General features: G+C 41.1%; 1 protein-coding gene across 2 annotated transcripts; it reads right to left on the reverse strand.

Annotated features, from left to right (window-relative positions):
- Positions 1 to 1,977: 1,977 nt before the first annotated feature.
- Positions 1,978 to 17,629, reverse strand: LOC133346157 (NADH dehydrogenase [ubiquinone] 1 alpha subcomplex subunit 10, mitochondrial-like). 2 transcript variants are annotated; one of them, XM_061557611.1, is made up of 10 exons: positions 17,448 to 17,629; positions 13,541 to 13,712; positions 13,034 to 13,249; positions 11,417 to 11,503; positions 9,958 to 10,079; positions 9,540 to 9,619; positions 9,079 to 9,133; positions 8,756 to 8,841; positions 6,517 to 6,620; positions 1,978 to 2,495 (listed from the first exon to the last, which is right to left on the reverse strand). In XM_061557611.1, the coding sequence occupies exons 1-9, from the start codon at positions 17,544 to 17,546 to the stop codon at positions 6,542 to 6,544; spliced, it is 996 nt and encodes a 331-aa protein (XP_061413595.1). In that variant the 5' UTR covers positions 17,547 to 17,629; the 3' UTR covers positions 1,978 to 2,495; positions 6,517 to 6,541. The 2 variants fall into 2 exon arrangements, with proteins under 2 accessions (XP_061413595.1, XP_061413596.1); XM_061557612.1 differs by lacking the exon at positions 17,448 to 17,629 and adding an exon at positions 14,771 to 15,513.
- Between the last annotated feature and the right edge of the window lie 5,997 nt (positions 17,630 to 23,626).

A 23,626-nucleotide genomic window follows, 5' to 3' on the forward strand; every position in this document is an offset into this window, starting at 1 on the left:
TGGTCACGGTGGTTGTTTGACCATACTTCAACCAGGGTTGCTTCAGGCATCACTTCTGACTTTAACCAACACTAAGGACTCAAACTCGGGTTGCTGGGTGCATAGTGGAGCATGCTCACCACGACAACCAAATGCAACCCCCCCCCACCCCGGACAATGCTTTGTTTAAACTCAACATTGATTTCACTGACAGTGTACGTCTTGGTGCTTTCGAGATAAGTGATAGTATTCAAGAAATATCACTCGCAACCTTTCCCAGGAGAGTATCAACACGTGCCAACGGAACGGCCCCGATAGACGACTGCTGAACCACCGCTTGGAGCCACTTCAATGAACTTCTTGCAAACGACTCCACCGTTGGTGCACGTCAACCATGCAATGTTTATATTCATCCTCACATGCTGGCCTAAAATTAAATTAAGAATCAAATAAATACCTCGGGCATGTTATGTTTATATGCGGGCAATGAGACCATCGACTCATCATTACGCATGAGAACCTAGTTTAATTGTGCTGGCTTAGATATGAAAATAGGATATTGCCAGTAAATAGCACCAACGAGCATTCCAATATATATCTTATCTTCTCTTCTATATATAAAAGGGAAATTTGTGATTATGTCTGTTCAAAATGTTTCGCGTACTTCCCGACATGCAACAAACTTGAAATTTGCCATGTGGGTACTTTCCAGACTGTACACCATGCAAAAATTATAAAAATACACTTTTGTATATTTTTTTTGGGGGGGCGAAATTTATTTAGATTCATATTTTGGATATATTTTGCACGGCAAGTGAGCTGTGACGTCACAACTGTCATGTGACCCGCGTGCGGAAGCGTAACGGAGTGTGCCTGCTGACCGCGGCTATAGTGAAATACAAACGTGTTGCAGGTCTAAGGCGTTTTTCGCGCAGCATTGCTGCTTTATTATTTCAGTCGTTTACTGCCGAACGAACCCTGAAAGTTGCGTGTGTCTGCAGCAAGCGCGTGTATGTGTACCTATGGACGCGCGCACGTGTGTTTGTGTGGGGAGCGGTGGTGTAGTGGTTAGCGTGCTGCGCTACGAACCCGGCGACCCGAGTTCGATTCCCGCTCACGGCCACCACCGGTGACGATTATTTGAACCGGTCCTGGGCCTCCCCTAGGTCGACTCAGCCTCAAACGAGTAACTGGTGTGGTGTGAATATCGCCACTGGGGAGACAAAGGCGGCCGGGCGTGGTGAATCAAAGTCCCGGGTAGTAAAGCTAGTATTAATATATAACTCACTACTGGGCGAATGCCTGTTGCCAAAGATCATCGGACAGATGTGATATACGCCACGTATTTCCCCCCAATTTCAAGTGGACTTCATTCATACTCGCAAAGCCACATTGCCTGTGTCCTCTGAGTTATTACTTCATCGCTATCTGTTAAAACATCGAGGCATGTCCAGACGCGAGACCTTTTACAAAATGACATTGGTCATATTTAAATTGGCGGGGAATACATTTTGGTGCAAGGATTCAATATATGGAGTTTCAGCTATCGTGCATGAAATCACGACCAGGCATCTGCAAGGCCAGGGAATTCAAAGTCGTTTCAAATTACTCATAGTTCAATTTGGCTTAAACCTGTACTTCCTGGCTGGAGGCAATAGTATTGGCCAACCTTTACCTAGACACAATGTGTAAGTAAAAGTCAAAGCGGAAAAACATTTCAAACTCATGAATCATAATAATTTGTCCATTGGCAGCCTCAAGTAAATGGTGGAAATTCCACATTTCTATGTTTGGGACGAGTTTATCCACAGGTCAAATACAGTTGACTTAGTACAACAATGTTGCACTTATTCTATCGACGTTGGAGAGAAGATCTATATTGACTCCCTGACCAGGATTTGATATGGCAACCTTCTGATTGAGTTGTGTTATTTACAGTGCCAGACAGCCAGTTAGCATCTAACAGCCTAGTAAAAAGATCAGCCTGACACGCTCAGCAGAAATACAATAAACTTTACTAATACTGAACAAAGATTACATAAATGTACGTGTGCAAATGTATATACAAGTTATGTTTGGAATAATGTAATGAATATTGTTTAATAACTATATATACTCTCCAGTGAATCTTTTGTAATGGTGCAGGAAATGATTTACTTGAACGCCATACATGTTGCCACAACACATACTACTTGCAGCCTGGAATTAAGTATAATAAGAATTTGCCAATGAAGTTCGCACAAGTGAATGATTGCAAGGAGATGCTTCGTTCTGAAATAACCCTTGCGATGTAAAAGACAAAACATATGATCAGGAATTATATTATTCATGGACAGCGAGTGGTCATGGTCATCAACTTAGTGCAATGACTATTCACTTTATATCTGTAAGAGTCCAATTTCTAGGCAATTAAGCTCAGTGACCACAGGGAGGCTTCAACATCAACTGCATGCAATTCATCCATCGTGTAATGAACATCACTTTACTGCATCACGTGGCTGCTGGTGTCTTGAAATCTATAACGAAAAAAAGCATCGGTTAATGAATGACTTCATACGGTGGTTTTAAACAGCGTGAAATAACAACTGCGTGCCAATTAAATATTCAACATAAAATAATGTAAAGTATAGCTAAGCACAGACGTAAAACTAAATTACGCCACGAAATGAATCATAAAATGTGTTGGTGCCGTGATAATCCATTTCTTATTTTTGCCAATTTATTTAAAGGACATTCAAGCGAGTTCAGAAAATGTTGCTGGCAATTACAAGCAAGCACTTTAAAAAAGTATCATCAACTAATGAAAACAAGCCAGGGCATTCATTGGCATGTTTATAAATAGTGCAAAAGGTTAATGTGAATCATCATCATTGGACCTCCTTTGCCAGTACCAAAATATGAGAACAGGTTTTCCCCTTTTTCTGGCAACAAAACAGGTGTTAAGATGTTAAAACACCAAACTGAAACCTTTTACAAGGAATCATGTCTGCATTAACCACAATACTTGTGGTCAGAATGCAAACAAAAAACGTACTCTGATAAAATATGCATTGTCTTAGAAACGGATTGGTCCACACCAGAGACAGCTTTCTTTTGAGCCTAGTCTCAAAACGGTGTTAGACCAAAGGACACCAATAGGCGTGTTAGACCAGAGGACACCAAAAGGCATATAGTTACACGATCTAACCCAAAAATGTCATTATTGTTGATTATTCATATACAAAATGAAACCAGACAAAATCGAAGTAATTTTGACTTTAAAAAAAGCATAACCCACATCATGTAGTAAAGTGGCAAAAACATTATTTCGTTAAAAACATTATTTTAAACTACAAGGACAATATTTCAGTACACACATTGTGCATATGAATTAATTGTTCTTAGTTTATCTTCTACACATCATCATGTACAGCGAAAGTGACACTATGTTTAACTTTTTTTATTTGATTAATATTTAAATGTGCATTTTGTAGTATGATTTTTTTTTATAAACGTGGTTATAAGTCGCTTTTTTACGTACCCAAAAAAATAAATAAGTAAACGTGTCTTCGTTCTTAACTATACAAGCTCCAGAGCATACTTTTATCAGAAAAATATGTCGCACAGGGAAATAAGACCAAGGTTTCCCACATGCAATGCACCAAACTCGCTGGCATGTCCACAACACTAGCGGCTGCCGCAGGCACAAGGCTTCTATTAACATGGGAGCAGAGCTGGGATGTGGCTTTGATGTGGGCACCCACCCTATTGGCTCCTTTAACGCCTCACAAGTACCCGGTCAACAAAGGATCTGAGCACTGCCAGAATGTAAGATAATTCGTTATGGACTGCTGCAAACAAATGCCATATATTCCCTTCCTTCCCTCCACATCAAAAGTATGGAGGTTACTTGTTTGTGTGTGTGTGTGTGCATTGGGCAAAACAACTTTACATAGTAAATTACGATGGTGACTTCGGAAATAAAGAACTGCCCAATTGATTCCAAATGTTTGGGATATATTTTAAACCAAAACTCTTGTTATAATGATACAATTTTTTCGAGAAACGTATGCAGAACTCGGCCACAGAAACGAATCAGCCATAAGCAGCTATTCCACCAAGGTTGCCTGCTGTTGGATGTTTAGAATACACAATATCGCAAATCGCCAGGAAAATTTCAATAACAGGTTACGAAGGTGTCACAAACATTTCTGAGCCTTTTATAAAAGGACATGCCAGAAACTGATATTCCATGCTGAGAATACTGAAACAGCTAATGCACAAATATTCCAGGTTGATGTGTTTCTTTTTTACACTTCATCTATTGCAGGTAGACCTTGATGGATGTTGAAAAATCTGAAAACCAAGCATCATACTATAATTGAATATTCATTGTTAGAGAGTACTAAACTTATGGAAATATATAAAATACATGTTGACAGAGTATAGAGACTATCCACCATCATATGTGACAATTAAGATGGGCTGCAGAATGTCATTGTCACACTTGAAGATGACCGCAGGTCAGGAATGACTGTGGTGATGGGGGGAAACATGAAGGCAGGGCAAGACCAGATTTTGGAAGGACCGCAGTGTTACAATTGCAGTCAGCTGACAACTTGGGCATTCGTGTGGCATAAGTGTAACCAATCTTGCATGATCAATTGGGAATGAACAATTTATGGGCATTTGGTGACCAAAACACTGACATGCAGCAATTAAGAGGGGACCCTCTGATAAATGCTCATGATCATCTTGATCTGAAAGCAGACTGGATCAAGTTAAGAGGCAATTTTTTACTTCAGATAAGCGCTGGATTTACTTATATGACCCAGAGTTTAAACAGACCATATCATGGAAAAATATACAGCTTTTTCAACACCCAACATATTCAAATCAGACTTCAATGCAGGCCAGACCATGTTCAGCACCATGTTTGGTTATGCTAAAGGAGTAGTACATAATTACTTAATGGAAAGAAAAAAAGACGATCATAGGTCAATGTTATGCATACTTATTTCATGCGTAAAAAAAAAGTGCCATGGCCTTGGAAAGATCATAGCCTCCCCACGCTTCTGCATAACAATGCTCAAGCACATACTTCAAGAGTGGTAAATGCCAATGCTGTCAATAAATGCCACTTTATGGAAATCCTGCGTCCTGCTAAAATCTGCAAAGCCGGCACACGGCAACTTTCACTTGGTTCCAAAGTTGAAGGAGCATCTGGGAAGAAAACATGTTGATGATGATGACCTATAGGCCGTGCAGGGGTCCCTGAATAGGCTGGATGAAGAGTAATTCTATAGGGAATCAATAAGCTCCAGGAACAATATGAAAAATGCATTGTTAAAAATGCAAGATGGTTTGAAATACATTTATTCCGATTGGTGTGTGCATTTTTATTTTGTATTAGGCTCAGAACTTTTTGTATCGTCCCTGTATTTTGAAGTTTGTAATTGTATTAAATACCACTTCTTAAAAAAAGACTAATTTAAAAGTACATAAATAATAGGAACGTGTTCAAGACTAGAGCAGAGATGCACTATGTGTTTATCATTGAATGATTTTCCATCGTTGGTTTGGGATTTCTCCCTTTGACTTGACCTTTTTTAAAGTTATAAAGACTATATACATTTATTATGATAAAGAGAGCTCTCAGATTACCTTTTCGTCTGCTGCTAAACTCAGTGGTTAGATCCGTTGATAAAAAAGCCAATCCCACAATATTACAATGGTATGCGAGATGAAATCTGGCCTGTGGAGTTGCACTGTATAACACACATTTATCTCCCAAGTAATATGAAATTGTACGAGTAATATTGAGGTTAATAATTAATATGAGCATATAAAATGATACGATAATAGGAACACCTACGTGCACTTTTGTGGTAATCTATTTATTATATAAAAGGTAAGCACTGGGAACTGGTACAAGTTGTAACTTGGTTGAGATCGAAAGGAAAAGGTTAACGTAAACATTTGTATTTTATCTCTTCACTATACTTTCGATTGATATTCTATGCACTGTGAGAAATCGGATGGCCAGTAAATGATTATGAATTAAATAGAATCTTCTTGGTTCTTTCAGTAAAGTCACGTAGAAAGGAAATAATAAAATAATAAAAATAAAACAATTAAATACAATTCTCACGACGTTTCGGCCACAACGCAAGCAGCCGTCCTCAGGTGAAGAACAGGTCTGTCGGAAAGACAGCGTCTGAATGAGCACCACCAGGCTTGGCAGCGTATATTTAAGCTGGGTTGGAGGGGGAAGGGCGCCTTGACAAAGGAATTTGCATATCAAGAGGAATTTAGCATATTTATGGAAAATGAAAATATGGGATTAGTCACTACTTGTGGAATGCCGAAAGAACCAAGAATATGAATCCCTGCAGTCACGAAAGCTTTAAATCGAAAAATTAAATAGAAACTTAGTTAGGCATGTTATTGCCAAAATTTGTCAATATAATGTATGGTATCGAGTTGTTTCATATTGACATAATTAAACCAATATGTCAAGACAATGTTGTGGAGTTTTCCCAGGATTGAGACACTTACTGTTATTGTGGCGAGCCTAGACACTTCAGCAAACACCCGCTGTAACCTCAGGGATGACTCTGGAAATTTTCATCAGGTTTGCCACTCTGTGCTTGTTTTCCACACTGAGTAGAAAAAAAAACAAAAAAATATGGTGTTACATATCAATACAAATTCAACATGCATAAGCAATTGAAGAAGCAATTAAACCAAAACTGCAGTCCTGTAATATTGCAAGTGAACATTTAAGTGGGACCCCACTTTATACTGTAGTATATAAAGGCTTAAAAAAAACTGCAGTTATAATCAAACTATGCTTCAGCATTACACGAGAAAACATTACGTAAAATTCCCTGGCATGCCCCCATGAAGCCACGTTGGAGCCATGTGTTAGAAGTTTGAGAATGTACTAGTGCCACCTCCTGGAAGATCTTTAACAGTGTATTGCCTGTGTACAGCATTACACTTAAGTGCTGTACAGAAAATATTCATGCCTATAAGCTTTAAAAGGCACAGCCATTAGTAATCACAATAACACCTGTATAATAAAAAAATACCCATCTTGTTAATGTTGCTCGTAAAAATCGTCTCCATTGACTATTTTCAATAAATATAATGATATATAACTTCCCATATAAATTATTTAATTAATTTTAAGCTTAACTCCGGACTGAGACTCAAGTCTATTTTCAAGATGGTCCTGTCAGGTTTTGTGCAGAAGGGGACGATATTGCTAAGTGTAATCTCAATTGACAAATGTTCAGCACTGGCATACGTATATTGCACTTGTTTCGCATCGTACGTAGCAGAGGTGGGACAAAGTCATTGTTATGCAAGTCCAAGTCGAGTCTGACGTCATCAAATTCATGACTCGAGTCTGACTCGAGTCCAAGTCACATGACTCGAGTCCACACCTCAGAGGTGGGACAAAGTCATTGTTATGCAAGTCCAAGTCGAGTCTGAAGTCATCAAATTCATGACTCGAGTCTGACTCGAGTCCAAGTCACATGACTCGAGTCCACACCTCAGAGGTGGGACAAAGTCATTGTTATGCAAGTCCAAGTCGAGTCTCAAGTCATCAAATTCATGACTCGAGTCTGACTCGAGTCCAAGTCACATGACTCGAGTCCACACCTCAGAGGTGGGACAAAGTCATTGTTATGCAAGTCCAAGTCGAGTCTCAAGTCATCAAATTCATGACTCGAGTCTGACTCGAGTCCAAGTCACATGACTCGAGTCCACACCTCAGAGGTGGGACAAAGTCATTGTTATGCAAGTCCAAGTCGAGTCTCAAGTCATCAAATTCATGACTCGAGTCTGACTCGAGTCCAAGTCACATGACTCGAGTCCACACCTCAGAGGTGGGACAAAGTCATTGTTATGCAAGTCCAAGTCGAGTCTCAAGTCATCAAATTCATGACTCGAGTCTGACTCGAGTCCAAGTCACATGACTCGAGTCCACACCTCAGAGGTGGGACAAAGTCATTGTTATGCAAGTCCAAGTCGAGTCTCAAGTCATCAAATTCATGACTCGAGTCTGACTCGAGTCCAAGTCACATGACTCGAGTCCACACCTCAGAGGTGGGACAAAGTCATTGTTATGCAAGTCCAAGTCGAGTCTCAAGTCATCAAATTCATGACTCGAGTCTGACTCGAGTCCAAGTCACATGACTCGAGTCCACACCTCAGAGGTGGGACAAAGTCATTGTTATGCAAGTCCAAGTCGAGTCTCAAGTCATCAAATTCATGACTCGAGTCTGACTCGAGTCCAAGTCACATGACTCGAGTCCACACCTCAGAGGTGGGACAAAGTCATTGTTATGCAAGTCCAAGTCGAGTCTCAAGTCATCAAATTCATGACTCGAGTCTGACTCGAGTCCAAGTCACATGACTCGAGTCCACACCTCAGAGGTGGGACAAAGTCATTGTTATGCAAGTCCAAGTCGAGTCTCAAGTCATCAAATTCATGACTCGAGTCTGACTCGAGTCCAAGTCACATGACTCGAGTCCACACCTCTGGTACGTAGTCAACCGTGCCAATCGGAGGTGTGGGGGGAAAGCACAACAAACTAAACACAAAAAGCAGTTCTAAAGAAACGAGTTTTCACAAATTCGTTTTTCGTTGAGCTATCATTTGTGGCCAGGTCACTTCTGTAACCTCCAAGGAATTCATAATTACAGCCTTAATATATACACATAATAGAATAACAAATTCACAATATATACAGTGGTGAAATGGGAAAATGAACAGTCAACGAACAGCATCTTTAATTGGTGGAGAGAAGAGTCTGTCTGCAGAAGCCATGGGCCTTTTGTCAAATGCACACTCTTGACATAATCCGCAACCTGTAAAACAAATACATGGCATAATGATATTTATTAAAATATAACATTAATACGCTGCTTCATGCACCATCAGTAATGATTGATCGACTGTTGCATAAATGCCTCCCAAAGCAATCACCCCATCTCTCACGGTCCCGTGATGTAATAATCACATCAGCCCACTAAAATTGTTGGTTGTTCAGATGTAATTATTTACGTCATGCCCCCTGTTAATATATGCAGGAATGCAATTCTTACTTTATCAACGTCCCCAAATGTAGACCAGTCATATTGTAAAACTTCACTTGTCAGGCTGAAAACAACAACAAAAAATCACATGATAAAACATTTATGTCAAAGTTCTAGAAATGGTTCACTGCTTTCCACTGACAATCACTTTGTTTATGGCTGAGAAGCTGACATTTTTTACTTCCTTATGCAAGTACTCGGCTTAAAATCAATATGACTATCATCTATGTTTATGCGCAGGTAAGGATCCCATTAAATATACACAGTACTGCAATACCACCAAAAACAATTGTCATTGCACCTACTTTTATCTAAACCTAGTTGTATGGCTTCCGTGTCAAACAGTGATACTTATACAAAAAAAACAGCCAATATAAAAAAATACACAAGCTCCAGGCCATTCAAACAGCTTTACAGTTAAAAATTCATTGGCTAAAACAAACGAGAAGCACTGTAAGGGTGTGCCTCACCTCATTTCTGGCAAAAACTTTGATTTGTAAACATCTTCAATGTCCTGCAAGTAACTGTCAGAAATGTTTTGTTCAAAAGGCTGAAATATAAAACACGAACAGAGAGTTTTGTTTAATGTATGACTCACCAAATATATGTTAAATATCACAAATGTACACCTCAAGTATCTGTGTTGTATTTCGATTTAAAGCTTTCGTGACTGCAGGGATTCATCTTCTTGGTTCTTTCGGTAAAGTCACGTAGAATGGAAATAATAAAATAATAAAAATAAAACATAATAAAATAATTCTCACGACGTTTCGGCCACAACACAAGCAGGCGTCCTCAGGTGAAGACCAGGTCTGTCGGGGAGACAGCGTCTGAATGAAACAGTACCATGTTTGGAGTGTGTTGTGCTCCCACAATGATCCCACTTACACGGCCACGCTGAATAAGCCGGTGCTGAATCTCAGGCACAGGAACATCCAGATACAGGACGATGTGAGGAGGGAGGATGGCCAATGTGCTGTTGGCCCTTGCCTCGTAGTAGTAATCCACAGCTAAACATAACAAAAACAAGCTAAACGTTACTTTCAAGGGCTAAAGCAAGCATACTCTTTGGTTCTTTCGGTAAAGTCACGCAGGTATAAAATTACATAAATTAAATCACGACGTTTCGATTGCAACACAAGCAGTCATCATCAGGTGGGAAAACCACAGCAAGAACATGTTTTGCTGAAGTGGGAGAGAGAGTTGCCGTGGTAAGAGGTTATATAGGTAAGAAAGGGGGAGGAGCAAGGGGGGAGAGGTGGGGGTGTGTGGTAGGGAGAGGGCGAGCACTGCGTGGTGTAGTAGTACCCGGCAGATATGAAAGACGACAAACAATACAAAGCAGTTAGGGTTTGACCTGGTTAAATCAAGATTTAATATTTACACATCTTTCATTTTTTTGCAGTAAACAGTGAAGAGTTGGTATGTGCAATTAAATATTAGGCCGAATTGCTCTTTGTTTATGGCCAAGGGAAGTAATAAATATGAAATGGTGGTTTTCTGTATGTGTCATCTGCTTACACCACTGAAAATTATCATTAGTACTATTCATAACTTTTGAATGAATTATCTTTGTACCTCAGCCCTTGCACGCCCCTGCCATTTAAATCACTCTATTTTGTTCCCACTTATTAAAAAATGTTAAGCACCTTAAGCAAAGGCCCCCTATACTGTAAATGTAAAACAAAATACGAACATTACTATAACATAATAATTACCATAACATCACTTGATTTTTCCTAAACAAGCCATAACGCGTTTCTAACTCGTCATCATTGTTTTCTATTCACCTACATTATATTTGAATAAAATGCCGTGAGAATAATTGAGTGTTACCAATAATCACTACTCAGTTTAACACGTAGGCTTTCGCGACCAATATTATTCATAATCAACGTTTTTGGGTTTAGATCGCGTTATTTATAAATGTGTCTGTAACCCTTCACCACCCGACACGGCCAATCAGTAAAAAAGTGTCACGTTGACAAAAGACAAATAGTTCACTGCTTTAGACCACCGGTGTGTTGAAGCGTGAAACCACAACATTTACAATTTTTGAGTACGACGTTTCGCTGGTAATTGCATCCAGCATCATCGGGCAATTCGCCGGAATGGTGAGGCTCTGCTCTGTCTCCCGTTCTTATATAGAGCAGCAGCAGAGTGACGTCATCATTAATGTTGTGGTTTCACGCTTCAACACACGGGTGGGCTAAAGCAGTGAACTATTTGTCTTTTGTCAACGTGACACTTTTTTACTGATTGGCCGTGTCAGGTGGTGGAGGGTTACGACACATTTATAAATAACGCAATCTAAACCCAAAAACGTTGATTATGAATCACTACTCACCATGTTTTTCCAAGAAACCGCTCTTGTGCATGGTGTCCACGAACACAAAATCACTGTAAAGAGACCGGTCCAGGATGACACCTTGCCCTGAAAAGAGGATACATGGATTTGGCATGAATGTGAAGAGAGCACAAGGGGCGATTTAAAAGAACTGACATAGGATATCAAGACGAGCCTATATTTGAAAAAACTACGCAACACAGTTTGACCTTGTGAAGTTCTGAAAACATTTGATGACTCCTTGTATCGCTGTGTTGAAAGTTCATAATGCACAATACAAAATGTAATTTGTACTGCAAAATGAGGCGCATGTGTTTCAGGGAAGTATAATGTAAAGTAAATCTACGAAGCTAAATTGTGAATTAAATACACATGATGCTTGGAAGTAAAATCATAAAATGAGGCAAACCAATTAATTAACCTCCTTTTGTCATAATAAAAAAAATTACAGGCCTGACATTTATAATGGGTCCCCTATATAAAATAATTTCAAGTAACATTAAGTATATAAAATAGTGCACTTGTATACACATTATATACAACAGCAGATGAGGCAACCACAATATATGTTATGGGAAAACGATGGCCATTAGGTGTTATGACAATGAAGCAAATCACCGAAAACATAAATATTTGACGATTTGTTTTTACTGAGAGCTCCTTTCGAGTCAAACCAGTAAAAAATATGAAAAAGGTATTCCCAATATTAACATTGCACATGTTTAGTGAAAGTTACATTCATGTGAAATATCCATACTGAGTTTGTTTATATGGAGCTGTTAACTTTATCCATAGCACTTTCACATATGACAATTGAGTCATGTACCCCTGCAGTAGAGCTAATGCAACCTAAAACAGCACTCTTAAGAATGGGAACATGACATTGTAAGGGGCTTTTGGAATGAGAAAAGGCAACTGAGGATATCTGGCCTGTCCCTTTATCAAGCACACGCTTCACCTATAGGTAGCATTTTATATTCTCACAAGACGTCCATGCACCTTTCCCCACCTTAAATGCCTTACCCATATCCCACGAGCATGTGATTTACTGCGAACACATACATATCGACAAATGATGCAGTGGTATTCCATTGGCACAAGGGCCGGTGGTTAATTGTAAGTTTTTACAACCGAAACAAAGAAAATGCTAAACTTAAAATGTAGGTTTCCGTAGCCAATAAAGCGATGTATATTTGGTTTTGGGTTAGGCCAAATAACAGTTTTTTTTTATGCCAACATTCTTCCGATTAACTTTCCAACACCCAACCAGATTGTCACCGTCACAATTATATTATTTATACGTGCCAATATATTGATAAAATTCTGACGAATAAAGGTCACCCCGTGGCTTAAACATTTTTAAGAAAACAAATCTAACTGCAAAAGGTAATAGTTTTATTTCGAAATATGACATGTGACACCTCACTAAACGGCTAAGCTGTATTTGTAAATAATACAGTATTCCTAAACTTTGAATCATAAAAATCAATATCTCAAGTTATGCTGACGTGATTACAGAGAACGACACATTGAACATGCAATGGGTTACCATTTCAGCGGAAGTAACTGGCGTGTCGTGATTTGTGTGAACGCGAGGACGTGAAACGACACGCTGACCTGTATTTAGCAGGTGCTCTAGAGCATCCGAGTACTGCAGGAGGCGTGTGTGGTACATCAGCAGCTGAAGCCGGACAGAGTTGCCATCGGGACTCTTTGGGTCTGCATAAAACTTTTCCAAGCTGCAGCTGCCTTTGAAAGGCGGTGGGGGAAGGGCCCTTTCTTTGCTCTTCTTCTCCCAGTATGGCACACTTGCTTCCTCAAAGTAGAGCAGGCCTGATGAAATTAACATTGCATAGTATGAATAAATCAACATGTAACATTATATGCTGATGTATTCAATCACACTTTCCTAATGTGTAATAAATAGCAGATGTTAATGTTATAATTTCAATTGCAGTATAAAGTTTGATGTAATTATGAGGATACCTTTTAAATTATTCCTCATTTATGTGAAAGCACATTTGCAACTTCTATGTGCAAGCATTCTAAGTGGGTTCTTACAAATATACAGAATAAGTCTTATTTTTTTAAATCACACACATGTTATGTTATGGAGCACATTACCCATTTTCTCTGCTAACTTTCTGCCAAGTGTTGTTTTGCCTGCTGCTAGATTTCCATCTAAGACGATAATTTTACTTGATACAGATAACTTCTTTGTGATACCATCAAGCCTTTCCGTGTGCATCATGCAGCAATTAAGAGAATGTATCTGTAAAGCTGGTAATGTTCTTATCTGCAAAAGAAAAAAAACATCTTCAGGCATGATAGGACAAAGTCAATACTGTAAGAACGCAACTTTAATATACTCTGCCACTGAACAAAAACGACTTTTTACATTTGGATATTGAGCTTTTTCTAATTCAAAACTTTTGATAACACTTGTTTTGGCTTACTTCCCCAGATATGTTATGGCTCGTACCACCGTATTTCATTTGTAATTCCCCGTTGTTTAAATGGATTTAAATAAGAAATTCCTCTTACGAACCCTGATCACCAACCCTGATCCATAATATATTTATGGGTCAGATCGCGTGAGGAAATTGTGTGTCGTAAACCCTACTTCACAGACACAGCCAATGAATAAAATTGTCACGTGAACGTGCCAATGTATTCCTGCTTCAGTTCACCAGTGTGAATTAATCAACCGTGTCGGGTGGAGGATACACAATTTACTTACACGATCTTACATCTTACCCAAAAAATATTCATCAAATTGGCTGTGAAAGTCTACGTGTTAAATCACAGATCCCCTTACTACTGTATTCTCAGGATTATTCGTCATATTACTCCATTTATCTGCAATGAAATCACAAGATAATCGTATTTAATTATGAATTTGCCAATAGACTTAACTGATATAGAAATAATAATTCAGAAAGGGAATCTATTCCATAATGCATGGATAATCGTGAACAGGAAGAATGGGAGTTGGATAAAATATGTTGTGGACCCCTACAGGTCCCTCTATAGGAGTCACGGGTAACAGGGCCGTGGATAAAATTTGTCCTGTCTCAATAATAGTGAAACACATCCGTAATACGTGTATCGAGAAACAGAGCTCAGTGCATTCTCCACGTTTCAACAAATGAATTTGCAAGTAAAACCATTCTCTTGGGATCATAATTTCATATCTACATAGTTACATAAAGGCATTATGTAAGAGCTTCAGAAACATTACCAATGTTCAAAAGCACACATTTGACAGTCCCCTTCTCTTGCAAGTGGCATGCAGTGATACATTTTCACGTGTCAACAGTTCATCTCGCCTTAAACACATTCAACTCAACTTACGTTTGCCAGAGGGCGTCAGTGTGACTTATCTGTGGATGTGCACGACTCTTCCTGTCCTCACCTTCTCATTGATCTCATCTCTTCTATCACCAACTCATATGCTATGATTGGTGGTGACATATTGAGTTCATACACACCGTGATTTGGCCACAAGAGGGCACTGCAACAACTGTTTAAATTATGAAAACTTGCAATCAAACATCAGCCTGGTATTTAGTCTAAGAGTAGTTCTAGGGTTAAGCATGAGTAGGGTTAGGGTGAAGGATTTATTCATGCCAGTGTTAGATTCGGTAATAGATCATGTTAGATTGAGGTTTTTGATGTTAAGGCTAATGTTGCATAACTGTCAACCACTTATCAGCGCCTACCATATTACAGACCAATTCAGCCCTTATTGGTCACCCCATGCCCTTATAACTCTCAACGTTCATCCTACAAAGTCCCATCACAAGGGAGAAACACAAACAAATGTTTTAAAATGCCTGTATTGAAACGGCTGTATGCCGTATGGACCTGAAAACTCAATTCCCCTGAGTTACAAGAACACGGGTAAACCGTATGGGTTGGCAGGTACGATGTTGGGATTTAAAGGGTGGATAATGATGTTGGGATTTAAAGGGTGGATAATACATCATCTCCCTAGTCTCTCGGCAGATCTCAGCTCGTGGTGGAAATTCCACAATTTCGCATAGGATGACCCCGCCTACGAAGTGGGTTAAAGGGCGGTCCATAAATGATGTCACCCCCCCCCCCTTGGTTACACGGCGTCACAAAAAGTCAGACCCCCCCCCCAAAAAACAATTTAAACATGCTTCAAATCGCTTTAAACTATTGTCATTGTAGTGCGTATTTAATGTGGCGCTGCACTCTGATGTTGTAGGAGAAAACATTTATTAAAAAGTCTATTTAATTAAATAGAACGTATTTCTATATTTATTTAAAGTGGCGCATTTTGATGAGACGTCACATTTCTCACCCCCCCCCCCTCGTCACAAATGTCTGACCCTCCCCCACCCCCCCTAGGTGCGTGACGTCATTTATGACCGGCTCCTAACCCGATGAAGAAGCGTGTGATGAGTGCGACCGCAAAATACCAACTCCGCGGGCCAATTCCGACGTTCGTCCAAAATAATCGAAATAGCGGAGACACACTCTGTCACGTCCAATTGTCCAGCGGTTACAGACCTCTCTTTTGATGGCACGACGACGGCTCTCGTTCATCTCTCTGCACTCGTGTTACCAATTGCAATCTACTACCATAGACATCTAGAAGACATATGTTCTATTACTGGTAGGAACCACCTGGTTCCACCAGCCCACAGGGGATTATTGTGTCCGTCCGTCGTGCATCCAAAAATGGGAGGGGTGGGGCTGGGTGGGGCTGGGTGGAGAGGGGAGAGTGGGGAGGGGCTGGGTGGGGGGTGGGAGGGGTGGGGCTGGGTGGGGGATGGGAGGGGCTGGGTGGGGCTAGGTGGGGAGGGGCTGGGTGGGGAGGGTGGGGCTGGGTAGGGGGTGGGAGGGGTGGGGCTGGGTGGGGGGTGGGGCTGGGTGGGGGGTGGGAGGGGTGGGGCTGGGTGGGGGGTGGGAGGGTGGGGAGGGGCTGGGTGGGGAGGAGCTGGTCACCCCGTGGTGCCCTTATAAAACTCAACGTTTAACCTACTCACGCCGGCTTGTGCCCGCCCTCACAGTCGGCCATATTTGCGGAATACACCACGCCGCCGTTGACCCTGGCCATTGACCGAGCAACCCAACGTTCCTACCAGCTCCCTCCGCAGGAATGTGTTGCTAATTTCAAAGCTGAACTAATGCCATTTCTAGCATCATTCACACGCATCCGTCTCTACATATCAGAAGCACGTTGTTCAGCTGATTTGTTAAAAGTCCCACTCTTTGACCCGTGCAGTCTCATGAATATCACCAAAAGTTGTCTTGACACTTAAAACCGACTTCTCTTGAGTGGTTAATGTTTCACACCAAAACACAATGCACCACCACAGCATTACGCAAGCACTGTATTATGAGTATTAATACACTTTAAACACAATACGTGTAAGACCGCACAACCATTGGCATTAAGGTATAGCAATTAATTTATATTCCAACACTCTTACGAATAACGCTGACAGTTTAACATTTTATATGTTCTCCCACATATCATTAACGACTGAACACACACACACCAGATTTAAAACTAATTTATTATATAACCGATTTGACTGTTTAGTTTGTTGTCCTTCCACCTCCGTTGGCTACGTACGGTGCGAAAGAAGTTCAACACAAAGACAAATCTGTTAGCGAGTACCAACAGTAACCACACCCGACCGCCTTTGTCTCCCCGAGTGGCGACGTTTACTCCACACCTACAGCACCGGGTACTCATCTGAGGCCGAGTCGACCTAGGGGAGGAGGCCCAGGACCGGTTCCGATAAATCGGCGGGCGGTGAGCGGGATTCGAACTCGTAGCGCGCTAACCGCTGCACCACCGCTCCCCCCAGCAAGCAGCACACGCGCACGTGCGCACGTGCGCGCGGCCTGTTCGGCTGCTACGAGCCCCCCGACGTCGCCTGGATGTCTCCCGCCGCGCGAGGGCCGCCTCCCCGCCCGCCTCGGGGTGGCATAGAGGCTGCCGCCGGCGCAGTTTTTTTATTTTAACATTTTTGTTGTTTTATATTCTCACCACAGACAACGCGGGGACGAATCGCCGGCGCGTTGCGCGGCCGCCTCCCAAAGGCACGCAACGTCGCAGCGACGCAACGAGCGGACGCGACATATTCATTGCGCGTTTATATTCAATGCCGCTTTGTTTTTGTCAAATGTAACTGACGGCCACGGCCTGTTTATTTGTGTGTATACGACTCTGTGCCGACGTCCCTCTAGCGTTCGATGTATCATGCCACAGCAGAGGATTTGCCTCTCGGCTTTAAAGGGATTTTCATGGTGGTATTTAGTAGGGTATTTCTCCCCCCCTCCCCCACCTTTGAAGAGTTATTAAGCATTAAACATTGGTTAATCCACTGCTCGATGAACCCCTTCCCGGCTTAGTCCGCATAATCCCTCACGCTCCTGCGATGTCATTGAAAATATATTACTATTTGAAGGCATTTCACAGTGTAGCATTGTTTTCCTAAATGAACGGACGTTATCAACCCATGAGAAATTGGCTTTTAAATAACTCAAGAAAATGTGTTTTTTTAAGCCCTGATGAGCGTAAAGGTTTTGAAGATTTCGAGCATATATTTTTTTCTTGAAACTAAGCGTTCGATCTTATCATTCGTAAAGAAAAACTGAAGTTTTAGAGAATTATATTTCTCCTCGGTATTGGCACTGGCAAAACGGTTAAGATGTCAATAGGGGGCAATGTAAACCCATGCATTAAACAAATAGATGCACATGTCTCTTCGTCATTGCAAAACAAACCCTGATCATCAAAATGGTCAACACTCAAATGTAATCTTAAGTTGACATTCCAAAATATGTCGAACAATGGTTTGCGATATTCCATGAAAAATATACAAAGGCACAGGGTCAACCCTCAGAATATTCACATTCAAACTGCATGATATACACATGTCAACAGTGTTTGCAGAGAGATCAGTGTTTTCATCAAAAAGCTGAAAACAATATTCGGCTTATTTTTCAGTGTGAAACACAACAGTGAAATGAAAACATCGAATGTTATCATAAAGGTTAACATCGACGTCAATACATCGATAAATCGGAACCAAAAACGATGTTACCAATGTATCTTTGTTTTTTTGCCCATCCCCAAACACAAATTATATTTTGGGTGCTGGCATCTTCAACAGTAATATATTCTAGTACATTTGGGCAGAGTATATGTGATATATTTTATAGGGACATTTTTGCTTGTAATTCCAGATTGTTTTTTGTTGATGCTGACTCGTATTGCAGGTACCAGTACTAGAATGTAGTACATGTTGGTCATAGGTGAGGAACTTAATAGCGCGCAATTTTACAGGGTGTTCTTTGCGATAGTGCTCTTGCTAGCACGCAATAGGATACCTTATTGTAGGATCCATGCATTTTTTTTACACCGGGGCACATGACCAGATGAGTAAGGGCTGATAGAAACCTTGATGTAACTCGCATGACCTACGATGTGAGGTAGAAGTTTCTTATTTCTAGATTTGAAGCTTTCGTGACTGCAAGGATTCATACTCTTAGTTTTTTCGGTAAAGTCACGTAGGTAAAAAATTAAATTTAAATTAATAATAATAATTATTTAATTTTTATTTCATTTTTTAGCTCTGTGACTTTACCGAAAAAACTAAGAGTATGAAGTTTCTTATCTCACAATGGCAGCAACACACACGGCAGCTTCTGCTCATATGGGAAGGGTCCTCAAGATTCTAGCAATCATGTCGCGATTGATCTACTTCTTGCTCATCAAATGCTGTGTGCGTGCAAGGACATGTAACTGCGTGTGGGAAAGTGTTTGTGTTCAAGTGACTTGAGTGGCAATTGGCCATGACTTGTGAGAGGCAGCATTTGACAACAGTGAATCAGCCGTGAATTCTGACGTTCAAGTACTTGAAGCTTTATTGTTGCATACAATAGATGTGGATTTGAAACGTACATTAGTTTGCATGTCAAATAGGCAAATTGTTCCATCCACCCAGCTAACTGCATTGTATATTTTTTATATGTCAGTTCAAGCCCCAGACAATATTTATCCTGTGTATCATGTTGTGATGATAATCCTCAGCAGCAGTGTTCTGTCCTATGTCATGCCAATGGTATGCTGCTCTCATTATAAAATTGCATTTTAAAGAAAATATCAAACCAGTTCTCCATTGCCAATTTCTGTAATTTTGATCCTGTTCACCTTAAATAAATGCCCTAGATCTACAAACCCCTTTCTGTATAATTTTGTATTCATATTACGAGTATTTCCTTTTCTTAAGTGAACACGTTGTTGTTCAGTGCACCCCTATTACTTTCATTAAAGTCCAACATTTCAGGACTTATGGAGTTAGCATCATTGTAGGCTATGTTTATTTTTGATGATGTGTAGAAACAGGGTGAATACTCACAGAAGAAAATACCAATTACAACATTTTCTTAAAGGAGGTAAGGAATATTCTTGAATTTAATTATCCCCAACAGTCTGTTAGGCTATAATGGGGATCTTTGTGGTGGCAATTTTCACACATATCTAAGTTAACACAAGCAGGGGAAGGGGACACTCGATCCTCAGTCATGCTGGCGTTAGTTGGCTCAAATCAACCCAGTTCTGGCACCACTGTGGTAGCAATCATCCACCAAGGACCCCACTCAACCCCACAAAGGCCGGGTCTCGTCTAGCTGATGAAGGTTGCAAGCTGGAATGTCATCATCGCTTGCAACTGGGGTTGGCATCGTGACCCCCCCCCTCCTCCTGACACCTAGGGGAAATGGGTGACAGCGACTCATGCAGATGCTATGGCTGCTTGGTTACACAGTCCACACTTCCTCAGAAACCATGGCGAATGAAGGAGGTGTTCCGGCTAGTTATAGTTAAAAGTAAGCCACACGCCCACTCCCGCCGGATACAACATTCCACGTTTAAGAACAAGGAGGCTTACCGCAGCCTTCGCTCGGAGGTTCGGGGAACCTGCGATAACAAATACCTTTTTAACACCATGAAAACAGTAACTAGCAGCATCACACCTATCGCCATCCTAAAGGGGAAGAATGGTGATGTCATATCCGGCTCCCAAGAATAGGTTTGCAGCTTTGCTGAGCATTTTTGTGAAGTCTTGGGGGGGAAATATTGAAGTAAGTAGCCGCTCCTTGTGAGTGGTTCGTTGGTATTGCCATCTGTTTAGGATGTGCGAAGGGCGATCCGGAGCTTAAAACCAGGTAAAGTGCTGCTGAGAGATTTCCTCGCAAGTGAATTGCTGAGGGAGGGTGGCGTTTGTGTGCAGACTGCCCTATTTGACATCATTATAAATGGCTGGTCCACAAGACGGGTTCCTCAGAATTGGAAAGATGCTCTGGTGGTTCGTAATTTTTTTTAAAGGGGGACTGCACTCATTGCAACAACTTCTGCCTCCTCAGTATGGTGGGAATGGTCCTGGAAATAATTATTCAACATCGCCTTGTCATACATACTGAGGAGAAGATTCTGGAGCCCCGATGTGGTTTCAGACCAGGGCGGTCCAGCATGGATGCAATTTTCTGTGTCTGTATGCTCCAGCAGAATTTCTACAAGACCTACATCTCTCCCATATTGACCTGGTCAAAGCCTATGATACCATCAATAGGCCAGGGTTCTGGGTTATTATTCATGCTTTTGGAGTCCAAGACCATATGCTCACATTCATTGGGAACTTGTATGTATGGTAACTTCTTTCCCGCCGTAAGTAGCCAACCATGCTAATCGGAGGTATTCATGCAGCTGCTATGACAGCTCTGGATACTAGACCTAACCAGAAACCTGGGCAAATGGAGGAGATGATGACTGACGGAACATCCCATGCCTGAGAATGAGAAAGCTACCACAATCTTACCTCATTGGTTTAAAGTGCCTTTCAATCATATAAGGAAAACTGGAGGTTGCAGGTTGCTGAGAATAGCCTCACTCGCCCATGGTCACAAAATATATTTAATACCATCAAGAGGTAACTTCCATGGCCACCACTATTTACCACCAACGTGGCAATCAGCTCTCTGACTTCCAGGGTTCATTCTCTCCATTTTCTTAGCATTTCTGTGAGGTTTTAGGTTGTCGTTTTAGTAGGGGTGCCCCTCAGCCCAAATAACACCATCCGGTGGGGGGGGGGGGGGGTCTGAGAGCCTGCTGGAGAGATCTGGGGCCTGAGACCAAGTAATGGATTGGATAGTGATGACTCCCTCAGCGAACTGCTCAAAGTGGGTGATGATGTTTGCAGGGTGCTTTACATGACATCATCAGAAATGCAACAGAATTGGTTCTGCAGAATTGGAAGAAAGCCCTAGTGATACCCCTTGAAAATAAACAGAGCAGCTAAAACACAGCACGTTCTCACAGGCAGAGTCTAGCTTACAGCAATCAGTTAACATATCATCTTGGCCCGTCCTGTGACCTCATGCGAGTATTTTTTTGCTACTTTGCATGGCCTGAACGTGCACCTAGCCAGACAAACATGCAGTGGTGGCATCACTGCCAATTATTGCTATAGAAACCTGCAGGAACAACCCGGGGAGTGCTCAGCTTATGTGCTGTAAATTGTCTTCCTATCTCTGATCTATTCAGTGGCAAAGCATGGTGCTCCAGAATGGTTCAGGAGCTTGTACACTGAACCTCTAGATGCACAATTAAATAATGCAATGCGCATCATAACCGGAACACTGAAACCGACACCAATTCCCTGGCTCCCTCTTCAAACCAACATGCTGTCACCCAATATCTGCAGAGAGACGCAACTGCAAGGGAGTTTACACGTTTTCTTGCCAACAACAACCACCTACCCATCAACCAAGATCTACAAAAATTATCTCGTCGCCGACTCGAATCCAAATGCCCCTTCTGGGATAGCGCTGTCGCCACCGTCACAGAATCTCAACCAGATCCAGAAGAATGCTGGTGAACGGAGTGGACCAACGCAAATGTCCAGAATAAACACCACATTTGAAACCCAAATATTGCGCCTCATGGCTTTGACAGAATATCAACAGGCCGATGTGCATATCTTCAGAAATAGAAATTTTAAAACAAGCCCCAGTGCAATTGTGGCCTTGCAATCCAAGCTGTGGAACAAGACGTCTGCGCTTCTTCACCGGAGGAACAGCAAAATTACTCAAACTCTCTCCTGAAGTTATCTCATCCCTAGTAGATCTCAACATTGATATATAGCCTCTGATCATACGCAATTATGGAATAATGGAATAAAATGGGAACATAGCTGTTGTTTTGTGCATCTGGGTGCAAGACATTAATATTCCTCTTCTTGGTTTGTTCGGTAAAGTCACGTAGAAGGGAAGTAATAAAATAATAAAAATAAAACATAATAAAATAATTCTCACGACGTTTCGGCTACAACGCAAGCAGCCGTCTTCAGGTGTGATAATTATTTTATTATGTTTTAATTTTATTATTTTATTACATCCCTTCTACGTGACTTTACCGAAAGAACCAAGAAGATGAATCCCTGCAGTCACGAAAGCTTTAAATCGAAAATTAATATTTCTGGTGAGTCATTTGCTTTATGTTGGAATACGTTCTTTAGTGTCGATCTCCCATGTCATCGGCTATGGTGTGAAATTTCCACTGGGAGGCACTGGTGATATTTAATGACGCTACGAGTATTCCATGAAAGTTAAGAAGTGTTGTTATAAAGTGCATCAATAAAATCATAATGTGTTCATCTCGTGCATTCCTCTTCCAGACGGCACTGCGCAACCTGAATCAAACAGGAAGCAGCCATCTGTCAGTTGACCTGCCGATTGTGTGTCTGGTGATCAGGTGGCTATCTCAGGAAACTCTACAAATCCAAAAATGAATTGCCAACCAGCTAGGGAGAAAACACAACCAGTGTAAACAAACTATAGGACTGTTTTACAAAGTTTAGCATTCGCTTATTGCAGCCATTGTTAAGGTGAGACAACAAAAATTTACATTTTATTTTATTCTTGGCAGGGGCTGACAGTTGATGCGTACAATGTAAATCATTAAAAAAAGCAGCTCACGTGCAAAAACTGTAAGTTTTTTTAAAATACAAGCATTTAATCCATACACAGTGGAATCTACAGCACTTTGTATGGTGTTGGAATCAGAATGGATGTGGCTTGCTATTGGAAGCAACCAAAGATAATTTGTGACGTGCCTAAAAATATATTTTATGGCTGAACAAAATATAATAATTATCATAAAAA

This window comes from Lethenteron reissneri, chromosome 23, assembly GCF_015708825.2.
Source record: "Lethenteron reissneri isolate LAM-NWPU_2019-01 chromosome 23, ASM1570882v1, whole genome shotgun sequence".
Taxonomy (NCBI): domain Eukaryota; kingdom Metazoa; phylum Chordata; class Hyperoartia; order Petromyzontiformes; family Petromyzontidae; genus Lethenteron; species Lethenteron reissneri.

Coding starts and splice junctions, on each gene's coding strand:
- LOC133346157 (XM_061557611.1), bottom strand. CDS start 17,546: ATGAATATGTCGCGTCCGCTCGTTGCGTCGCTGCGACGTTGCGTGCCT. Junction 11,504..13,033: donor AGAGCACCTGCTAAATACAG/GTCAGCGTGTCG, acceptor TCCTCTTTTCAG/GGCAAGGTGTCATCCTGGAC. Junction 9,134..9,539: donor AAGTTTTTGCCAGAAATGAG/GTGAGGCACACC, acceptor TGTTGTTTTCAG/CCTGACAAGTGAAGTTTTAC.